Consider the following 22,259-nt stretch of genomic DNA (forward strand, 5'->3'; position numbering starts at 1 on the left):
TTTCAAGAAGGATTAACAGTAAAGATCTTTAGTCCAGGCTTTTGACATCCAGTGTTACAGAAGTAACTTAACTTTATCTGCAGCTCTGTGGTTTTTGTTACCCTAAATTTTGCATTAAAAAATAATTTGCTTCTGAGCTAAATACAGCACTAACTTTTTAATGAGAAATCACTTTCATAGTCTTTTTATTCTCAAACACTTTCCATTTCCCTCTGTGCTGTTAAACAAAGCTTTTCCAACACTGCAAATCTCATTTGTCCTTTTTCCCCAATTCAAGCATTTACTCTTTTTTTAATCCATGAAAAATGAAGAGAAGATTTTCTTGAGTACTGCCAAATCTCTAAAGGGTATTTGCAAAAAAGACTACAGGAAAGGCTTGGAAAAGCTTCTAGTCTCCTGAAAAATGTTAGGAATTCCAAACATATTTCATAAAACCAGGGACTAGCACCTCCCAGCTGGTCTGGCATGCTAAAAAGGGAGAAGCCTGTAAGCAAAGCAGATGCATCCAAAAGCAAATCTGTATCAAGTGAGGTGAAAGCAGACAGAGAGAAAATCTGATACTTTGAAATAGAAAAACTGAACCATTTTTTTCTGTCGTTTAACTACAGCTGCCAGTTCCTGGGTACATATGATTCTTCATGCCCTGTCCCTTAATGACACACAAAACACAAAGAAAGATCTGTTGCCTGTAATTTCAGGCTCCACAATTTTTTTTTCATTTCATGACCATGCAAAAGGAACAATACACTCAAATTCTAGGTAATAGCTGCAACGTTTTTTGAAGAAAATTGTCAAACTAACACTGAAGCCTAAATCTAGGCAGCTTGCTAACTGAGATCTTGTTTTATGGCCAGAAGAGGGCACTCAAAACTGGCAAAATATGCTGGTTTTTTCCTTTTTTTCTTGAATACTTCACACCAACAGTGACTTTAGTTCACATGTAGTTCAGACCCAACAGTAAATTCTTGCCCTCTCTTCCAAGAGTTTCCTACAGCAGTTATATTCAGTGATCAAATATGTCTTAATTTAACAAACTTCAGCCTATTACTTCAACAGGATGATACATCCTACCTTGAAACATTCTTAACCCAGAGTAAAGAGAAGACCAAGGACAAAGTAACCATCCTTAAAACCTGTTTCTAAAAAAACTACCAGACTAGTAGTTACAATTACATGTACTTAATACCACCAGCCTATAGAACTCAGATAAATTACATCCAAGGATTTTAAGAAAAAGAAGGAAAATCTAGTTCCAGTCACATTACTAAGAATCTTGTAATTTCGTTAAGAAAATCTGATCTGAACCACTGGGAAGACAAGAATTTTCTCATTTTTGCTGCCTATTAAATACTGCAGAGCTGTAAACATGGGGAAAATAAGATTATCTTGCTGCTAATATTAGGGACTTTTTCTGCGTGACAAAACATTTGCAATCTGAACATACCCCTCCCTCTGCAAGGGCTGTTCTCTTATATAAGAAACCTAGCAGTATTTGCTTAAAAATTAAAATTGACAGAAACATTAGGAAACATGAAAAAACATACAACCCATTACATTTATTCTGTAATTCTAAGAGGATAAGAAAATAAAGCTTAATTTTAAAATATATAACCTATTTTAAAAGAAACAGAATTATTATTGAAGAGATGCAGTACCAGAAAACCTACCAGCAGCAACAGAAGTTTCTTGTATAGAATATTCCCATCCCAAATAGCAATGAAAATAACACCTGAATTTTGGAACTGTTCAAATCCTTACATATTTGCATATTGTTATATTTTCTTCTGCTTATCTGTTGTTTATGATTCAAAATAACACTGAAAATAAAAGTTATTTAATGATTCCTCATCATAGCAAAATTACTTATATTTACAATTGTGAAATTTCCTTACAACATACCTAGAAAGTATGTGGTATTTTTACCTTATCTTTACCCATGCCAGGTTCTCTGTACACTGTCCACTTCTGTGCATCATCACTGTATAAAATTCTGTAGGCTGAGACATAATAGTAGTGCTCTGCTAAAGTTGATCCAGTAGTTATAATACCTGTGAAAATTGAGGCACCCAGTTAGGACAAAAAACTGGTACCACTTTGTAAAAATTAACAGATCTGTTTTTGAATCCAGAGCTGTATAGCAGAGAGTCTTAACTGGTCCAGTTAACTTCAAGAAGATTATCCAAAGGGCCAGGGTGTGAAGCTTCTACAGTGACTGAAACTTTGTAAACTCATTTTACTTACTTTGTATTTTAATTTTCATGGTATTACCTTGCTAAGCCCTTCCTCCCATGCCCCATTTCTTGATGGAAACAGCCCCTTCATTTGACCACAGCTCACTCCTGTCTCCAGCTGCTGACACAGCTTCTCCCTGCTCTTGTACTGCCAACCTAAAGGCACCATTGAAAGAACTGCAGCTTCCTACAGCTGACACTGCAGTGCTGCAGCACAACTCACACAGCAAAGCTGTTTTGGAAAGGCTTGTTAGCAGAAGAATTAGTGGAGTAATGCAAAATACAAAGAGTCTCCAGAGAGGTAGCAACAAAGGCCACTGGTAAATCCAAGTTGCTTAATGACAGCAAGCCACACTGCTGATAGCAGAGTGTGCAGCTGAGGTTACAGAGACCAACTCAGGCATTTTGGAAAGAGACAAGCACAAACTGATCAGTGGAACATGTTTCACAATAGCCTTAAAGCCCTGGACTCTATGAAGCACTCAACCTAAATCCAACTTAATTTTGATTTACATCAGATGACAAACATGCCTATTAACAACAGAAAATCACCTCTGAAGGATTAAACCAGAAAACACTAACACTGGCACTGAAGGTACAACTGCTACCCTGGAGATTCAACCCAAAATGCCAACACCTCAGTACTGATGTTTGATTCACTGTGGCCATGACAGGCACTAAAGAAAACCTAGGAACACAAGTCACTACACCTGCACCAGAAGTACCAGCTGACTGGATTTTGATCTGCATCTCCACGGAGACAATGAGCAGGAAAAGGGAAGAATCAAGGATCCAATAAAACCACAGGAAACACTTCAACAAATTCTGATGGAAGAGATGTAATCTCTACTACACCTCTTCAGCTCCAGGCTCCTCAGTGTATCAGCTAGGACATGGAATCAAATTAAGTGTAATGGTAATTAAGTGCCACCTGAGCTTTATCTAAGGCCCAGCACTGGAGAAAAGGATATCAGTAACTGAAAATTTTAATTGCTGCTGAAAAGTCACATCAGATTCACTTACCTGTTATTTTCTTTTCTTTATTCAAGTCAATCTGCAACCACTGATGTTCATCACTGATAAATGCAGCCCAAGAAGGTCCAAGCCTTTTTAGTCTGGCATTTTCAGGTTTCCAAATGTTTACTTGTCCTGTTTGGTTAGGCCACTCAAGAATCGATGATGATGTGATGTGGGAATCAGGAATCACCCCAGACTCCATACCCAGTGTCCCATAGCAACCTGAACAACAGAAAAGGCGATGATTGTAAATAAGAACTGAAGTTATGCTGCTTGGATTTTAAGACTTTACATGCCAATATTAAATTGCTATCTAAATTTATTCCATAACAACAATACCAGCAAAACACACTGTCTTTTGCTTTCTAACAGGGATGCTAGAACAAGAATGCCGTGATTTGTGCCTGTTCCAAGAGTAATGTGGATATTCTCTCAGTCACCACTCACACAGAGCACTCAACGAGAAGCACTGGGGAACATTCATGGTGTAAGAGTATATCTGGTTGCTGCAAGAATGGCCAACAGGCTACTGGTTCATTAGCTCCTTTCTTGTGTCTGTGTAACTTCTTGGGTTTTTAAACCAACCCCAGCATCACAGTGTTAATTTGAACAAAACCAAAGCATGTAGGAAGTCATGTCATAAGCCTGGCCTTGAGCTCAAACGCATCCTTGAAATTAGTTACATTTTTCTGGTTACCATTCTTATTAAATGTTTCTTTCCATGTTGCCTTCTGCTGGTGGCTGAAAAACGTCTCCTAAATTCAGGGCTGAATTTCTCGTTCTGTAATACCAATGTTTTCCCCTCTCACATGCACAGTTCTCAGAAGTATCAGCATAGAGCAATCTTTGCTTTCCGTCAGGCAGGCTGAACAACCCAGCAAAGTTTCTCTTCTCCTGCGAACTCCCCCTCTCCACCAAAGGGGGCACTCATCCCTCAAGGAAGGCACAGGCGGCATAGCCCATGTGTGACTGGATCCCAGAGAAAGTCTTGCCCATGTCCTCTGAGATGCCATTAGTAGTTTACTGTCTCTGCTGAATGTACGTCACCTGCCACAGCACAGGATCACTTCACTAAGGAAATTCTTTCCCTCATCTGTCATTTTCCATCTAACATGCTGCCACTTGTCAGCAGAAATGCCTCAGTGTTTAAATACCTGCTACATTCCACTCTTTGCTCTGTGACGCTTCAGTTAATTTCTATTGAGCCTCAAAGTCAGGCATAACTAGTCTCATCTTTCTCTGCACTGACCACGCCTCTAGCACTAACACACTCCTCTACTTCATACCAAGTCATAAAACCAACTGCAACAGCAGGAACACATTAGGACCTTCACCACAGTTTGATGAATCTCACTTGAACATACTACAGGGTTTTTTTGCCCTCACCTAAGTCCTAGGCAACCCAGCTACAGACATTTTAATCTAGAGCTACATCTTGTCTCTAGCCAATTCAATTTCTCATGTGTCACTGAAGTTCACAAAGTCTAGACTAGCATTTTTTCCTATCTCTTCCAATTTCCAAGGCCATTTAATTACTTTCATACATACTATCAGATCACATTGTGAAAGACAAAAAAACCCAGCAAACCCTGCCCGGATCACTGTGTTTAATATTCTTTATGCATAAGGACACTAGACCTGTAATTCCTTCCCTCAGCTCTTGCAGATGCCTGAGAGAGAAATAATTTTAATACTAAGTGCACTGTATATTCTAATTTTTCCTTATTTATACATTTCCATCACCAAACACTCCTGCCCATCAGATTCCTGTCTTTATATCCCCATCACGGTGCCTTGATTTATATATTAGGAAAAGCATTTATTTATTTTGAGAAGTATCTGCATGATTCCCCCTCCCTTTCTTTTTTTAACTTTATCATTATGAAAAACAGACATGATGGCTTTCTGGTCTTTATATTGTTCTTAGAATAGTTAAAGAGACTAAGGAAAGGGTACTGTCTTCACATTATTTCCAACATCCACTCAAAGATGGCATTTAAAGTGACTTAGAGAAAAACTAGCTTCCACTTAGAAAACTACAGCTCATTTATTTAATTAGCCTGAAAGAATCTCTTTCTGCAGATAAGCAAGGCTTACTCGAAACACTGCTGTACCTATAAATTAGTGATGATTAATCATCAAGTAGAGATAGTAAAACAATTCAAAAATATACATTATTGAAGAATGTGGTAAAAAAAGGTCTCACAAATGAGAAAAAAATTAAGAAATAAAATACCTGCACACCCACCTCTTCACAAAGTTTGTATGAAAGTAGTAACGTGTAACACATGTGACACTTACCACTCGTCTTAAAGGTGAAGAGACTCGTAGACAAGAGTCCCCTGCAGAGAACAAAAGATGATGTTTTACAGTTCCTCGTGAGAAAAATTGAAACAAACTGTCTTCAATTTATTTTTCTTGTCTGCTTGCCACTGAAACCTATGCACATGTGCCGGAACAAGCACTTAATGATTAACACATTCTGCCAGCAAGATGCAGCGCTTTCAGGACAAACACCTTCTCAAATGAAATCAAGTCCAGAGATACTGGGTTAAATACTTTCAAAGCAACATCCCCCAGCAAAATGCAAGACTTCATTAAAATGCTTTCTTTTCAAATTAAACTAATCATAGTAACACAAATCAGTCTCCTGTGATTGCTTTCATTTGTGGGACTTGAGATGATGAAAAGCTACACACTTTTCCTAACCTGAAAAGCTGCAATTAAATTGCGGTTTTTCCACAGACCAGTAGGAATTTATAGCCAAAAAGGTAAAAACTCCTCGCAGAATTTGGAAAATGAAAATTTATGGTCTAGAGATTAAAGTTATTTGGAAAAACAATTACACTATAGCAAAAGTGTGAGAAATTTAGAGAAGAGAACCAGTCCAGGTAACATATAGGTCCATGAGCTGAAATTAATCCCAGAATAACACCATACCAAGACCTAAGGTGCTAAAGATAAGGAAATTATACTTACACTTTTGAGGTGACATTGTTAGCCAGGGAGCTTTCATAGTACGGAATGCCTTTGCTGATTACAACATTAATTTGACCACCCAGAGTATTTGACATGACACCTGCATGAACACCGGCCATACAAAGTGATGATGACTTGAAGAAGGAAGGGAAAGAAAAATTTCATACTACTAAGTCAATAAATTAAACACCACACCATATATTGTAAATGCTACACTGTCCAGTTAGAGTCTTTGTTATTATTACATTAAAATACTATTCTTAGTTAATTGTTATCTTGGTTATTTAGAAACCATTCATCTTTATTTATTATTGAATTCATAAAAACACAAGAAGAAGGCCCTACACTTCACTGTGTCTTCACCCAGATGCATTCAGAATGTAACTGTTGTAATTAAATGACCTCAAACCAACACCAAAGTGAATCAGCCTAAAAAAGCCAGACAGGCAGGCTCAGCCTATAATAAATTATATTAGACAATAAAACATGTGAATACATAGAAAACTTTTTAACAGAAATCACATTGAAAGTGTGTTTGTTTATTTTCTCACAATTAAGGGGTGAGGCACTGCACATTTTGTAGCTTTTAGCTAAGGGATTTTTTTATCAGAACTTGTGGTTAAACATGGTTTAACCATCCAGCACTGATCCACATAAAGCCACAGTATAAATGCATACAACTCATCCTAAACAAGTCAATTACCTATGTTGTACAAGTCAGTGGAGACCAGTAATAAAAAATGTTCTTGCAGGGTATCATGTTTTTGCCTGGATGCAGGGTATCATTCTCCCTGGATGACAGAATCTACTAACAAATGTCACAGTGACACTTCACTGGCTTGCAGGCTACAGGTGCCACAGTGAGCAGCACTCATCACACCAAGTCTGTCAGGCTTGCCCAGAGTAAGCTCACATCCAACAGGTCTGGGATCAACACAGCTCTCCTCTCCATTAAAATAAGAGCATGAGATTCAGGAGGAGATACAGCTCTCTCCTCCCTGCTCACCAGATGTCAGCAGTGAGAGCTCCAAGCCCGCAAGAACTTTGGACATTAGGGTCACACAGAAAAGAATCAAGACTCTGTGTATTTTTTAAAGCAGCAAACAGTTCCCATATATTTGAAAGAGATGCATAAGAAATCCCAACCTGAAACTTGGTCTAAAGTGCTGGACAATTTCATTTTTTTCCACACAGCCCGACTTCTGGGAAATTCCTAGCCTTTTTTGGTTGATAAAGTATACAAAAAGAAAGTCACAAGGCATTTATTTCCTTAAGTTTCCTTAGGAAAAGGTTTCGTTTTTCTCCATAGAAAACAATTATACCAGATTTTTTGAAAAAAAAAAAAAAAAAAAAAACAAACTCCCAACAAGCAGAACTCCTACAGATGCTGCAAATTTGTGACACAGAGAATCAATTTAATATTATTACTAGCTACAAAAATTACCTTGCAGCCACTTAGTGCGGACTCACTGGGGACCAGAACATGTAATACAGTTACACTGTGGTGACATTTTTACATGGGGGTGATTGTTTAATCAAGTAGCCTGGGATTTACAAATATTTGGGGAAAAAAGAAACAGTCATATTTTAAGTTTGTATTTAATACTAAAATCTTTGGTTACTAACATTTTTACATTGTCTTATATCTGTACTACATCTAAGGGCTTATTAAAAGAGTATTTTAAAATAAAAAGCAAGGATTTAATATAATTTTTAGTAGACTGCTAGCAAAATTATAATAACTTAAAAATAAACAAAGCAAACATCTGCCCATCCTATGGCAAGTTCATTAATTGACCTGCAAAGGCTTACATTAGAAAAATACCGTATAGGGTTTTGCAGTGTTTTAAGTAAACAATACATTATTAAAGATGCTCATTACCAATTTATAGAACTACTCTTAGAGTATTAAATTTGTTTTGCAAATTATTTTATAGCTGCTGAGCCTAAACAGTATTTCATCTCTAAAGTGTAACAAAAATTAAGATCACCACTACGACATTGCTGAAAGAGGCATTACATTGTCAAAAACAAGAGGACATCATTAAAATAACTGGTTCTTTCTTTATAAATCCGAACTTCCCAGCCTGAGAAAACCAAGTAAAAGAAAACAGGGAGTTGAAAAAACCCACTCTTTTGATTGATCCACTCTTCTCTGCAGGACTTATGAAAGTATTTGAGACTCCACTACACTACTCCACTTCTTGGAGATGGCAACATCTAAAGCATCTGTCATTTAGCACCAGTGCTAAAAAATAAGTACCATGTTGTTCTCTTTTAGGAGGTACAAATCCTAGCATACAGGAAGCACAACTAATGTAAACAACTACAACTGACTTACATTATCCACCATGTGTTTTACAAAAATTCACTTTAGCCCATGGTATTTTCACTTACATCTCTGTATCCATGAGGAACAGTGCCTGAAATATCAGCAAAAGGAATCACACATCCAGCTGGACAATACTTACTGAAAGAGAACAGAAAATCAAGTCAGGATATGCATGCACCAACAACTCTCTTACTGTTATAAAAAAGTTACAATTTTGATTTACAAGACTCTGCTATTCATGGATCACTATGTAATGATATCTCCTAATTGAAGACCGATCAAATCAGACCAAAAATACTCAGAAGTACCCAACAGGAGGGCAGACATTTGAAAATGTTTTAAAATAAGTCCCAGCTGAAAGTACAGTTCCAGTCTCAATATGATGAACTAATAAAACATTTTATATTATGAATAATATGTGGTTCCTGTAAATTCAAAGTCACATAACTAAAAATATTAATGAACTGTATTTTATGAACTAGAGACCTTCATATCTATTTGTATGACACCCTTAAATAAAGCATCTGAAACGTAATGCTATTTTGTAATAGCTTTTGGCAATGCTTAGATCATAAAAACTGGCCAAATTACCACTAGCTCATAAAAAGCAAGAGGCAAGACACCAGCACCACTGGAGCAAGCCTGTGTTCATGTTCTAGCACCATTTCATACTGCACACATGAAAATTACATTTTCAAGAGCTAAAAGTAAAGTGGAGTAAAAGCATCAACATTTTCACCACAACTCAGCAACAGCTGAAGCAACAATGTAGGTTCCATGAAAACAGGGGAATTCAGAGACTTTGTCACACACTGACTAAGGCCAGAACCTACAACTAGAGCCCTATTTAGGAACCTGGGAAGATGAAGGAGAAATGCAGAGGTAGCACTTTGAAATGTTTCAGGCTGCCACGGCTTAAGTTCTCCAAAAAGTAAGCTTAGACACTTCATAGTAGTCTGCAGCTTTAAACATTGGCCTTGCTTTAGATGGAAATGGGGAAGGAGACAGCAGGGAAATGACACATTTTCCCCTTCAGAATGTAAAGCATTCTGTGTCTCCACAGAACCTCATTAATGAGCACCAAACTGTGAAATGGGTCTGCAATTTCTAATACATGTCATCATTTAGTGCTCCTTAGGTAACTGCAACACAAATTTCAGTAATTAAGTTGTGTACCTGCTAAAATATATTTATAAAAGCAATATTTTTTCTATGAAAATGAGATAGGAGCTCCTATGTGTTAGTACAAATTAACAAGGTTCTACCGTATACTGCAAGTAAATAGCACAAATGGGAGAGACAGGAGGAGGAAGGAGGAGTGCAAATGTCAAAATTCTTCAGCTCTAACCCTAATTAGTTTGTGTCTCAAGTTCTCTGGATGGCCAGTTTTCAAGCTGCATCAGAATATGTAACAAAGCAAAGCAGAAACACTAAAATTACTTCATTAAATAGACTGGAAAGAAAACAGGTAAAAATCAGTCTTACTTGAATTCTGGTTCGGAAAAGTGACTTGCATTGTCTAAACAGGTAATTAAGTCTGGAAAGAAAAAATGTAAGTCAAAAGGATGAAAAAGACAAAAGGTTGAATATGCTTTTTAAACTGCATGAATACATACATTTGAGCCTCTGAGGCTTAAAAAAAAAAGTCTCAGAATGAAAAAAACACATTCCTACTAAATTTTCTTGCAAGAGACTTTGTATCACAGCAGAACCTTGCTAATTTGTCTGAGTAACTGGGAAATCTACTGAGAATATGACACTAGATAATACTACAAAAATCCTTTTACTGGGCAGCTTAATTTTAATTTATAGCTATATTTCAGAGATCAATCAGAAACAGAAACATATGCTCCTTTTACAAAATTAAATTAATAAGATAAAGAGGCATGTGGTTTCACCATTTAATGGTTCTGCAGTGCTGAACACAAGCACCACAGAGAACAAATGTTAGAATGCTATGTTATTGGCATCTATGACTGATACCACAAATTTTGTGTTTGTGTCTGCTGTGTATCAACACATACAGTCCAAAATACAGAGAGGAAAGAATCAAAAACCCTACAAAATTAAAAACTGAGACTCTTCATCTATTCTTTTAATAATAACATCCAGATAAGGTTTTTCACCTTCTGAGGCAGTTGCTGCTGCTCCTTCATTTCCTTGCAGACCACATGTATCACTCACCTTTACAATGAGTGGGAGGAGATGCACAACAAATACAACAACCTCTTTCAGAGGCTTAAAAGAACTAAAACCAAGATTAAAAAAAAAAAAAAAACAAGAAAAAGACAAAAAACTAGTCTGCAGATTATGTCATTAAAGAGTTAAGGGAGTACAGGATGCTGCTACTGAAATAAAAATTTCCACTATGTTAGTCTGTGTAAAATATATATAGGTCGATAAGAAAACTTTTTAGCTATCTGCCAGCTTGACTACTACCTGAAAAAATGCATTTTGTCCTGAATCTGAAGCAGTCCTTTCATTTATAACAGACAATGACATTTTTACTCTGCTATTCAAGGTAAGCTTTGATACCATTTCTCTAGAACTACAGCAACTTTTAGGTAGGCAGTCAAATTTCCTACACAGAAGTATCATGAAAGTGTACTAAATTTTTAGAATTTGATTTGTAAGACTGTAGGAGTAAATGAACTGGTTCTGTGTTTTTACTAGACAGCTCTAATTCTGCCAGCAGAGAAAAATCACCAAATAATTATAAATACCTGATTTGTCAGTGGTTGAATAAGCTGCAAGAAATCCACGTCCAGAACTGTGAATTCCACTCATGAACTGTACTGTGACTTCATTACTTTTTGAAGTAATTAAACCATCCATTTGAAAGCCAAACCCACAGTATTTTCCTGTGGAGAGGAGAAGAGCAAATATTGACCCAAAACATCACATGTAATAAGCATCTTATTCAATTTCCAGCCTCTTATTTCATCTGCAGTGTAGGCTCACATTAGTTCTAGTGTATACTCAAAAGCAAATATATGAGAATGACACTAAATAATGCTTAGTGACCATTTAAAGCAAATGGTAGACTGTGAGTTCCACATTTGTTTTGTCACTGTCAAAGGTCTTACATACCCCAATACCTGCAGATAAATGTGACCTTATCCCATTCACCTCTAGCCATGTATAACCTTCATACTCAGAGCTTCAAAGAATATGAGGAATCTCACAAGGAAAAATATCAAGTTAGGACAATGAGAAGCATCTACAGAAGCAAATGAGAAAAAAGCCCTCCTTTTCCCAAAGCTGCTGGAGCACTTCCTCCTCATAGACTCTTCCATGTGACTCTATCACATACTTTCCCTAATTCTGGAAAGCAGCAGGCACAGCTCACTGCATTGCAGCAGTGCCATACATATATCACAGGTAAGCACCATTAAGATAAATTACCAGTTAGCTTACTTTCTATTTTATCACACCTAAATACATAACTGTGGTATTCACATATTCTTTGAACATAGAGAGACATAATTCTCTCTCTCAGGATTTTCCTGGGAAGCTGAAAGGCTGTGAGAAAGCTCAGAAAAACAATTCTTATCTTCACTTGCTGCATCTGTTGTATGGTACATGTGGAACGTGTTGTGGAGATTGCTTACCAAAAGGGATTTGTTACCTGGACACTGGTGATGGTGTTTTGGATTGACTGACCAGTTAGGTCAAAGCTGCGTCGTGACTGTCTGTAAGAGTCATGGGTTTTTCTTTAGTATAGTATAGTGTAGTATGTAGTATAATATAGTATAGCTTAATAAAGCATTTGTTCAGCCTTCTGCAATCATGGAGTCAATGCATGTTATTCCCTGGTTGGGGGTCCGCCTGCGACAATACATAACAAAGGTTCTGTACCTGGGTGCCTCTCTTGCCATAGAAAATAAACAAAAATAACACCATTTCAACTGCTGGAGTCCACAGATATTGACAGTATTTGTCCTATGAAGTTCTAGAATTGATACCACATTAATGGATGAATGACTGTTAAACAGGCCCCAGTCAATATGGAGTTCCCCAGTCCTACTAACTAGAAGCTTTAGTAAAGATACTGACCAGTTAATTAACTTGTTTAGAAAAAATAATCTTCTGTTCTACAGGCTACTATGATCATTCGATATTGTAGAAACCATCTATAACCCTATTCAAGATTCTGCAGTGGATAAGCAAAGTGGATAATCACCGGCAGTAAATGACACTGCCTCTGTTTTAGCTCATCATTCCACTTGCTTTCCTCATAATGAGTATGTTATCATATAGCAGAAAGAGCAGAAAAAGAGGCAAGACTCCTTTCTCAAATGAAGGCAAATTACCATACTAATGTAGAGGAAGTGGAGTAACACAGTCCTGCAGGAATAGCTCTTCACAAATAGAATACAAAATAAATATAATATGTATGTCAATTTCCTTTAAAAAGTGAACTGCACTCCCAAACACTATCAAAATAATTTAAAAAATTTAAAAGTTAAAGTACAAATTCCTGTCATTATTCAGAGCTTTCTAGATGACGCTTATTTCATATTTTTTTTAACAAAGCAAGGGTATCTTCTAATAAAAAAGCAGAAAAGTTTTTTTTAAAAGTTTGTTTTCAGCCACTGGATCTTGTTATATGAGTGACCATCATGAGACTCCTCTTAAAACACCATTTATCCCCTTCTTCAGGCAAATACACAGTGCAAGCCATTTAAATCCAGCTTGGATAAGTCTCCAGTGCTGCTTGCCCATGGACATACGGCCTTTGACAAACTGTAGAGTGATGCGCTTCATGATTCATAGCAAGGCATACTTTTGAGACTATAAATAATTTTTCTAACCCTTCCCTGGTCTCTTGCCTGATTTTTGACAATCTTTTAAAAAGCAAGCACTAGGAATGGACAAAGCATGACTGTAGCAACACCTCTGTCAACTGTGTGTGCATAAGATGTAATATTGCTATTTTGTCTGTACTTATGCATTGAAGGATCCCGAGTGCTTTTGTACAGCTACAATGGAACAGGAGAGGGAACTCTCATGTCTTAAATAAGTATATCTGATTGCAGATGCATAGTGATTTGACTGTACTGAAATCTTATAAACTTCTCTAGATCTCATTTACACTAGAGACAAACCTAACAATGAGCATTTGAATCTTCTTTTGATTTCTTCATGAATACTCAAAAGGCTTGGAATAAGCACTAGCCCTTAAAAGCTTCATTAGAAACACTCTCTGTTTTTTCAATGAACCCTCTAACAATTTATTTTTTTATCTAACCAGCCAACTTTTAAGTCACTGTCATGGACTGACCCTGGCACAATGCCAGTGCCCCCATGAAAGGTTATTTCCAAAATGGTTACCGTGAGATGGGACCGGGAAACAGAACAAAGCAGGCTCCAACTTGGGAATGGAGGGAAAACACAACACTTTATTAATCTATAACATAAAGACAAGAGGGGAAAAAAAAAGAAAAAAAAACCCACATACAATAATCCACAATGGAAAACCTCCAAAACACTCGTCCTCCCCCCACCCCTCTAACACTCAATCCCCTCTAACACTCAATTCTCAGTCCAATACCATCCTTCACACAACCTCCCCCCAGTTCATCAGGAGAGAGGAGTCTCTCTCTTGCACCATGGGCCTCCCCAGGAAACACAGCTGGAACCTCCTGTGCTTCTGTCACACGTGGCAGCTGCCTGGAGAGACTCTGCCGTGGTGACCATCTTCCTTCTATGTCCAGTGCTCTCACCACTGTCCACGGATCCAAATGGCTTGTTAGGTTCTTTTAAGAACGCTTTGCCTCGTTCCAAGAAGTGGCAGCCTCTTACCCTTTGGGACACCTGTCCCCCCCATATTTCACCCCCTGGGGCCGAGGGGCCTCATGAACAGAGATCCTTCTCTGCTGAAGGCAGAGGGCTCCACCACACCCTCCGCATCAGTCTCTGTTCCTTCTACTTCTTTTTACAACAGCTTTGCCGCTCCTGGCTTCTGGCCAACCATCTCCCTCAAGGTGCAGTCTCTACATTACAGGAAGAAATTGGTTCCGTCCCATGTCCATGTAAGAGAAAAGTCCAGCCAAAGCCACTCCAATCATCTCCTCCACCTAGGCGCTTCTCATCTGCTGGCATTTCTTCACTCACACAAGCCTTCTTCTCATTTGCCCATCCTCCTCTCAATTCTCAGCTGGGGAGGATCAATGTTTTTACAGCTTACACTGTCAGCACCGAAGGGGTTAAAATTTCAGCCGTAGTCTGCTGGCGGCTGGGCACCTTGCCCCGCCCCCGCCACTTCTTCTCCTGGCCCTGGTGCTGGCACAAGATATCAAATTTCAAGCCAGCACAGACTCTCTATCATTATCTCCCAGGGGGAGGCTGCCCAAAACATCCCGGGTCTCCTCCACCGCTGCACTTTGCATGAGCTCCGGCCTCCCTTCCCACAGGCTGCATGGCCTCCCCTCCCCCACCCAGACACAGCTGGGCAGGGGAAGAAGTCAGATCGACTCACCGCCACACTCAAAAGAGACAGTCCCTCTGGGAATCTTCTGCTTTTAACCCCTGTATGTTCTCAGAGGCGTATCCAGGTCCCCGGTGGCCACATCAGGTGCCAGTTTTCAAATCTGGCCACTGATTGGTTTGACCACAACCTTCTCATAAACTCACTTCCTGATCAAATCACGACAGTCATTTTGGGTAAAATAGGGTAAAAGGTATGACTGAATTTCAGATTTTATGTAAAACAAGTATTTTCATGTTAGACCATGTCAGTAGTCTTGAATGGAAAAACTTAGGATAAGTCCAGATTTTTTCCAAGAAAATTCAAGTCACTTGTTAGAGATATAGTTAGTAATTCATGCAGATAGAGTTACATAAAAGTATCTCTAATTTATTGTAAGCAGACAGAAAACAAAGTGGCACCTTTTCTTGCTGGTAATTTGGAACTAAATGGACATACAACCATAATAAAACAACTTGTAGCTTTTAGAAGAGAGAGGACTATGATTTTTTACAATATATTTAAAACGAACCTACTGTGCATAGGGGAAAGGAGAGGGAGAAATTTTTATCCTCAGGATGGCTAAACTTCGGCAGATGGACAAAGAGGCACCACAACATTTACATGTGAAGGAAACTTCAGCTGCACAGGAGATGGGCATTCACAAAAGCATGTGGCCAGTGATGCCCAAGAGACGATGGCCTGGACAAGATACCTATCTGAGAAGACCAGAGCCATCAACACCTGCCATCTGAATGCCAGATTCCGGGGATCGGGGAAATGTATTAATCAGTTCCCGGATGAAGGCTTTGTGCAGCCCGGACCGAGGAAAGAAACCAACTTGAATATGAAGAACTCTAAAAAGAAACAAAGGGATTCTGCTGCGGGCAAATTAAAGAGTATAAGAACCGCTGCCTCGGAGCAGCCGGTGTGGACAAGGGGGATTTGGTGCGATAGAGGCCATATCTATGCTCACCCAGCTTACCTCCCGGGAGTGTTATGCTGTCCGTTTGATTGTTGGCGGTCCGGACTGTATTACGGTCGCGAAATAAATTAGTTTTTTTTTTTTAATTATAATTGGGCATATTTTCATTTTTACTTATAACATCACTGTTTAATCTCTCCAGTGTCTGTTGCTTTAAACATTAAAAAACCCTCGAACCTCACCTCATCTGTACTTGTCACTGTTTGTCCTGTGATTTAATTTATTAAGAGCAGAACAACACATATTTCCCCAACATACTGTGCTGCTACACCAGCAGGCCACAGCTGAAAAGCAAGGGAAACAATAAAGCAGGAATTTACTTGAACCCATTAAGTCCCTTATGAAAGTGAGTAATAGCCTTATCAAAACTTGACGTTCCTTGCCATTTAAGGTATTCAGTGTTTCCTATTTTAGACCAAGTCTGGCTCAACAGCTCCAAGCACATATTTTCACACACACTTACCTAGGTAACAGTTGGAAAAGAGGGTTAATAAACCTAACACTCCACTAGCCTCTTTAGAAAAAGACTCACTTCAGCGCGATCAGCCTTTGAATTGCACAAAAACAGTGAAGTAAATATTTTTCTCTCTCTCCAAATTAAAACTTTGAAAGAAAATGAAGATCATCTGCATAATAGCTAATTTTAGAAAAAGAAGAATGACAATTCATTTTGAGTTTTATGCAAAGTAACCGTTAGAGTCTAAACACCCTACATACACCTTGATGTAGATGAGAACATCACACTGCTATTCAAAAACAACCCCACTGACTACTAGTCATGAAATTATTCTGAAGAGAACAAAAACGAAGAACATTATCAGAAGATGGAGGATATTTGGACTATATGCATTTTGAAGCCGGTCATCCTTTAACACCAGCTAGATAGATAGATAGATATAGATATCTACACCTTTTTTTTAATGAAGATGCTTCTAGTTTTACAGTTCCCTCTTCACTGCTTACAAGAACTTTACAAGCTACTAGGAAATGTCAGAGAAAAAAACCACCATATTGCAGTGGCGCTTCCTTTGAAAATCTTAAGAATCTGAGATTATTACAGGACCTGTGTTGCATTTATGATGCAGCTGCTGTTAAAAAGTAACAAAAGTAACAAAAGTACATCTGAATTCTACGCAAGACAACCGTTCTCAAATGGTGACAATTAAAGTTCCTACCTATTTCTGTCCTGTTGGGGCCAATGCCATTATGAACTCTCAGGTAACTGGAATGACAGGAATCAGCATCATCAATATCAAAATCACCAAACTTGAGCTGAATTCGCTGCCCAGGCTTCACACGGATTTCCCACTCACACACAGTGCTGTTGGGAGAGGTCTGGGGGTAGTTTATGGAGGCCAGGGTCCCACTCTCAGGGCCCAGTACAGTGTGTCCACACCCGTCACCTAGGAAAGAACAGACAGAAATCAGCTCCCACGTTCATCTTCAAAGCCTCATATCACACCATACAAACAACATTGTGAGAAAACTACAAGGTAACTCACATGCAAATGACACAGCAATGGTGATAAATGTCACTTAACTACCACAGCTTTTTGCTTAGCTTATCATCACAGGCAACCAGAGAGCTGCTACAACTTCCTCAATGAGATGGAAAGAGATCCATAATGACTTACACAACAGCATGGACAGTACAGGAAGTGTCCCTGCTATTTTGTATTTCCTCAACACCTCAGTACAGAAGGAAACAGATGCTGAAAAGGACAGAAAAACCTGACAATAAAAAAAGAGCACATTGGTTTTCCTGGTTTACTGTACTTACAACACAATGAAAAAGAAGTAGAAAGCCATTGGACAGGAAATAAAATACAGCATATTAAAAAAACCTCTGACCACTACCAAACCGCAAATATGTTGTTTTCTACTGTGCCACTATTTTAATCCTGCAATTCACTCCCAATTGGAGAACATACTAAATTTTTCAGAATTTTCCTGTGACTCCAACCTGGAGCCTTCTACCTAATATTTGAGTATTAATTTTAAACAGCATAACACAGTACTAAAACTAGTTTATTTAACGAACGGAAAACAATATCACAAATTGTGTATTGTCAATACTAAATTATAAAGAGCAAACTGATAAATTCGATTACTCGACAGCTAGACATATATATCACCCAGTATGTAGCATAAAAAGTGCAAGAATTTCTGTGCTGATTTAGAAATGTGAATGCTCTCAGAGTAACATTGACAATGATCACCATGATTCCTACTGACAGAAACTTGTTTTGACAGTTAAAAGTGTTTCATATTACACAATAATAAGTGTAGTTCCTCTACTAAATACAAAAAGGTAAGCTGAGCTTTAGGTACAAAAACTGTACACATACTTAAGAAATTCAACTAAATTTCAAAATTCTTAAATGTATTATATGTAAGACTGAGTGGAAAAGTAAGTCCAATGCACTGAAGCCATGTGGAAAAAACAAACCCCTGTGATTAAGTTAACTAGGTCTGATTAATCTGCTTGTAAATACAAGTAATTTTTTGTTAACAAAAACTATTCTCCTTATAATCTGAGCACTTTGAAAGACAGCTGCATGCTATAAAAGATAAGGTGCTGCTAGTAAAAACAGAATCATAAATGGATGCAGATGCAAACTGTAGCTGTTTATCTTGCTAGTAGTCTGGAATGAGAACGATACATCCTTGGAAAAGTTAACTGGAATATCTGCTTAGTAAAATTAAAACTTGTATCTGTGAAGCTGTTCTTCAGCCATGTTTTCATTAATGCAATTTTCTTTAAAATACTTTGTTTTATCCCATGGCAAATATTATTTCTGTTTGGATGACAGCTGATCAATTACTCTTCTAAGTTAGAGTTTTTCTAACACAAGACAACATTGCTGAACATTATCAAGAGATATTACTAAACTGCATGTTTTGTATCTCAATATAATCCTGGTTTCTTTCAAAAGGCATGTTATAAACCAAAGAAAAGTGAAAGCTTTATTATGCAGAGTCTGTATGGCCTTGGTTTATTAGCGACTAAGCACTCAAATGTCAGATTTCTGATTAGTCTTAATATGCTAACACTTAACAATAAAAAATTCCTTTTCTAGTAAAATTTTCACAAGCAAATACTCACATAGACTACAAAATGCATGAAATTTATTACATTAACAACAAAAACCAACAAATATATTCATGGTGATATACGGAGCTAGCATTTCAAAACTCTTTCTATTGTAGATATAAAAATAATTATCAACACAAGCAGCAGTTTTAGGCTATGTCCTAAACAAAAGCAATGAGCCATTAACCAGTTCTCTGCTTTTCCTGTCCTGTGATGGGGTAAGCAATTGCTTATTCATTCACAGATTGAAAATACTCTGCAAATACACTGACACAGTGGCCTTTTGAATATGAAATCATAGTAGCATTCACCTCTATGGGCAGATACACTGTTCTGAATGCATTTTAAGAAAAATAAAAATCCTTGCATGAACTATAATGCTCAGAAGTTAATTATTTCTCATTTCAATATGCCTGTTATTGCAATGCAGTCACCACACAAATACTATTTCTTAAAACCAAGAATACCAATAACGCACATGATTCTGTATCTTTGATTCTTCTCCACCTTCTTGCATCTTAAGCCTATGCTGCTGGAAAGCAAAGACAAAGAAAAGCCTGTGTCTCCTCTTTGACCCAAAATGTGTTTAAGCTGTAAATTTCTCCAGATAAAACTAGAAAAGATCATGCCTAACATTCATTTAAACACTTCTCTCTGCTAGCTTGCTGTTGAGTTGTCATGAAACAATACCTGCAATGTGCATGTTTTCTGCACAGCTTTCTGATGAAAAAAAGCAAAAGAGCTCCAAAACAACTAAACAGATTTAGGTGAGAAAATGCAAATAAAATATTTTAGGTTTTTAAAATTGGGACTTTTCTTTTAAAGACACATCATTAAACATTACCTCTTGCAGTTTGGAACAATGTCTTGTTTCCCATGGCTAAAAAGAAAAACTAATTTCCTTCACATAATTTAATGGAAATGTGAATCTGAAACCTCCCTTGTGTTGTAGGCTTTCTTAAAAACATGAGAGGAAAAATACTCCTCTATGCATATTAAAAACCTGCTGTCAAATCATACTAGAAAGGCAGGGGAAGGAAAAACCGTTGTGCTGAACTGCAGCATCTTGCTATGAAGTCAGTTTTCAAAAGTAGCTTATTCTGAATGGACACTTTAGATCTTTTTATTGTATTTCATTTAGGTTAGTGATAACAGAAATGCCAGACACTTCATGCCTGAAGAATCTGAAGATTACCATAGCATATACAGTCTGCCAAGGGCAGTAGCATCACTCATGAGCTATTTGGAAAATTTTAAAAATCACAATTCCAGTGAAACTTGCAGATCCATCTTGCTTAAGATGTATATGCCTATAAAAGGGCAGTTCTTTAGCCTCTCCATATAATGTGGTGCTTCATCATTTCTACCACACTTCTTTAAACATCACTGATGAACTCCAGAGACACATACACATCCAGCATCAAGGGAGTAATCTGCAATAGTCAGCAATTTCTCCAAGAAAAGTACAATTCTTTTCACTACAGCAGCATATATAGGACAGTAGTCACTTGGTTAATGTGCAAGTCATTAAGTGCCACAGAATCTTTTGCTTCTGTTAACCTGTGAGAATAAAATATCTAAGAACACACAGAAGACAGACATAAATCCCATAATCAATTATTCCTGGATGGGTTAACAACCTCTGTTGTCAGTACACAGCTGAACAAGTCTCCTGCTTTCTTTCAGACTTCTCTGTCAGACTACAGGCCTCCCACACTAGGTAGGTAGGTAGGTGGATAGATATGGATAGATAGATATGGATAGATGGATAGATAGATAGATAGATGGATAGATAGATGGATAGATAGATGGATAGAGCCCTTTGTAGAAGCACCAGGTCACTGGTGTGCACACATCACACCTAACACGTGGAGGGGCCACAGATGTGCATCCATTCTCACATGTCCTGGGGACCAAGTTCACAGCAAAGAGGAAAAATTCAGCTTATCACCAAAACTTGTGTTAGAAACATGGGCACCTCTTAAGCAGCTGACAGAGGAAGGCAGACTGCTGCCATCAGAAGCAGGATCCATTTCCTCTGCAGGCACCTCTGAATGCAGCCTGGATGAACGCTCCTGAAGGAGTTCATATGACCCCTGTGCTATGGCACACTGATGTCTGATGCAATCATGCAAATCACTAGTGCCAAGTTCTTTACATCAACAAAATATAGGACTCAGACCAACACAAAGATATCAAATCTACAGGATTTTTATACTTGAAGAATATGTGGAATTTAATAAAATGAAAGAATACTGAACATGCAGGAGTGGGTGCTAAGTTATTAATACCCACCAAAAATCCAAAAAAAAACCAATTAACTATACTTTGTAGTTGTGGAAGTCAATCACAGCTTTTCCCCCTGGAGAACAGCTGCTGTTAGTGAATGCTAAGCTTGCACTCACTATCAAAACATGTTTAAAATAATTTTTTAGACCAGTGAATATTTTCCCATTCCTGACTTGGAGAAGAGTGAATGATAAAGACATTAGACAGTTCAATATTATAACCTATAAAGCACAGCTGATGCATATCAAAACACCAATCTCAATTTTAACACATGGCACTGCCTTTTGAACAGACTCAATTTAACCAGTGAGTTTCCTGAGAAGAGTTTACATATATAAGCTATTATTTTCTGTATGTTTGTGACTAAATATTGGATGTAATTGAAACTTTTTAACTAAACAAACCTATAAGAGTCATGTAGGCAAAAAAGGTTATTTTAAAACATTCATTTTAACTTCAAATACACAACTCTTTCTGATTCAATGCATTACTATAATTTCTCCTCTTCTGTTCAGCTCCTGTGCTCTGCATTTCCTTACTTTTTCCTCAGCATACCACTAAAAGCCACTGCATCAGCTTTTTGCTTTTCTCAGTGTGGACAAGAAAGTTTACACAAAGAACAAAAGAGTTCCATGAATAAGAAACACTGAGGAATTAAATCACAGAGACATCAAATTCCAAACAGCTTTTCCAAGTATTTTCAAATGCCCTTATTTGTGTCCTCCAAACTCACTGCTGTTTCCACCAAATTCCACAGAGTGATGTTCTTCAGGAAGGAATCTGTTCCACTGTCAGGATTAATTTTCTTAACAAGCCAGCAAGCACACAGTCCACTTTGATCTTAATGTCATTTACTTGCCTCA

The 22,259-nt window shown here is 37.7% G+C and overlaps 1 protein-coding gene across 3 annotated transcripts in view; it reads right to left on the reverse strand.

Moving 5' to 3' along the window:
* The window catches only part of DCBLD2 (discoidin, CUB and LCCL domain containing 2), a 55,915-nt gene that overhangs the window by 20,826 nt on the left and 12,830 nt on the right, over window positions 1–22,259 (reverse strand). For 2 of the 3 annotated variants that reach the window (XM_064410011.1, XM_064410009.1), the window contains exons 2-9: window positions 17,189–17,416; window positions 11,283–11,420; window positions 10,045–10,096; window positions 8,625–8,697; window positions 6,228–6,361; window positions 5,550–5,590; window positions 3,255–3,470; window positions 1,924–2,048 (exon numbers count right to left, since the gene is read on the reverse strand). In XM_064410011.1, coding sequence (XP_064266081.1) covers window positions 1,924–2,048; window positions 3,255–3,470; window positions 5,550–5,590; window positions 6,228–6,361; window positions 8,625–8,697; window positions 10,045–10,096; window positions 11,283–11,420; window positions 17,189–17,416 — 1,007 coding nt within the window. Of the gene's footprint in view, window positions 1–1,923; window positions 2,049–3,254; window positions 3,471–5,549; window positions 5,591–6,227; window positions 6,362–8,624; window positions 8,698–10,044; window positions 10,097–11,282; window positions 11,421–17,188; window positions 17,417–17,647; window positions 17,673–22,259 lie in introns of those variants that run through there. The other variant, XM_064410010.1, reaches the window with a different exon arrangement.

Source organism: Passer domesticus, chromosome 2, assembly GCF_036417665.1.
Source record: "Passer domesticus isolate bPasDom1 chromosome 2, bPasDom1.hap1, whole genome shotgun sequence".
In the NCBI taxonomy this organism is placed as follows: Eukaryota; Metazoa; Chordata; class Aves; order Passeriformes; family Passeridae; genus Passer; species Passer domesticus.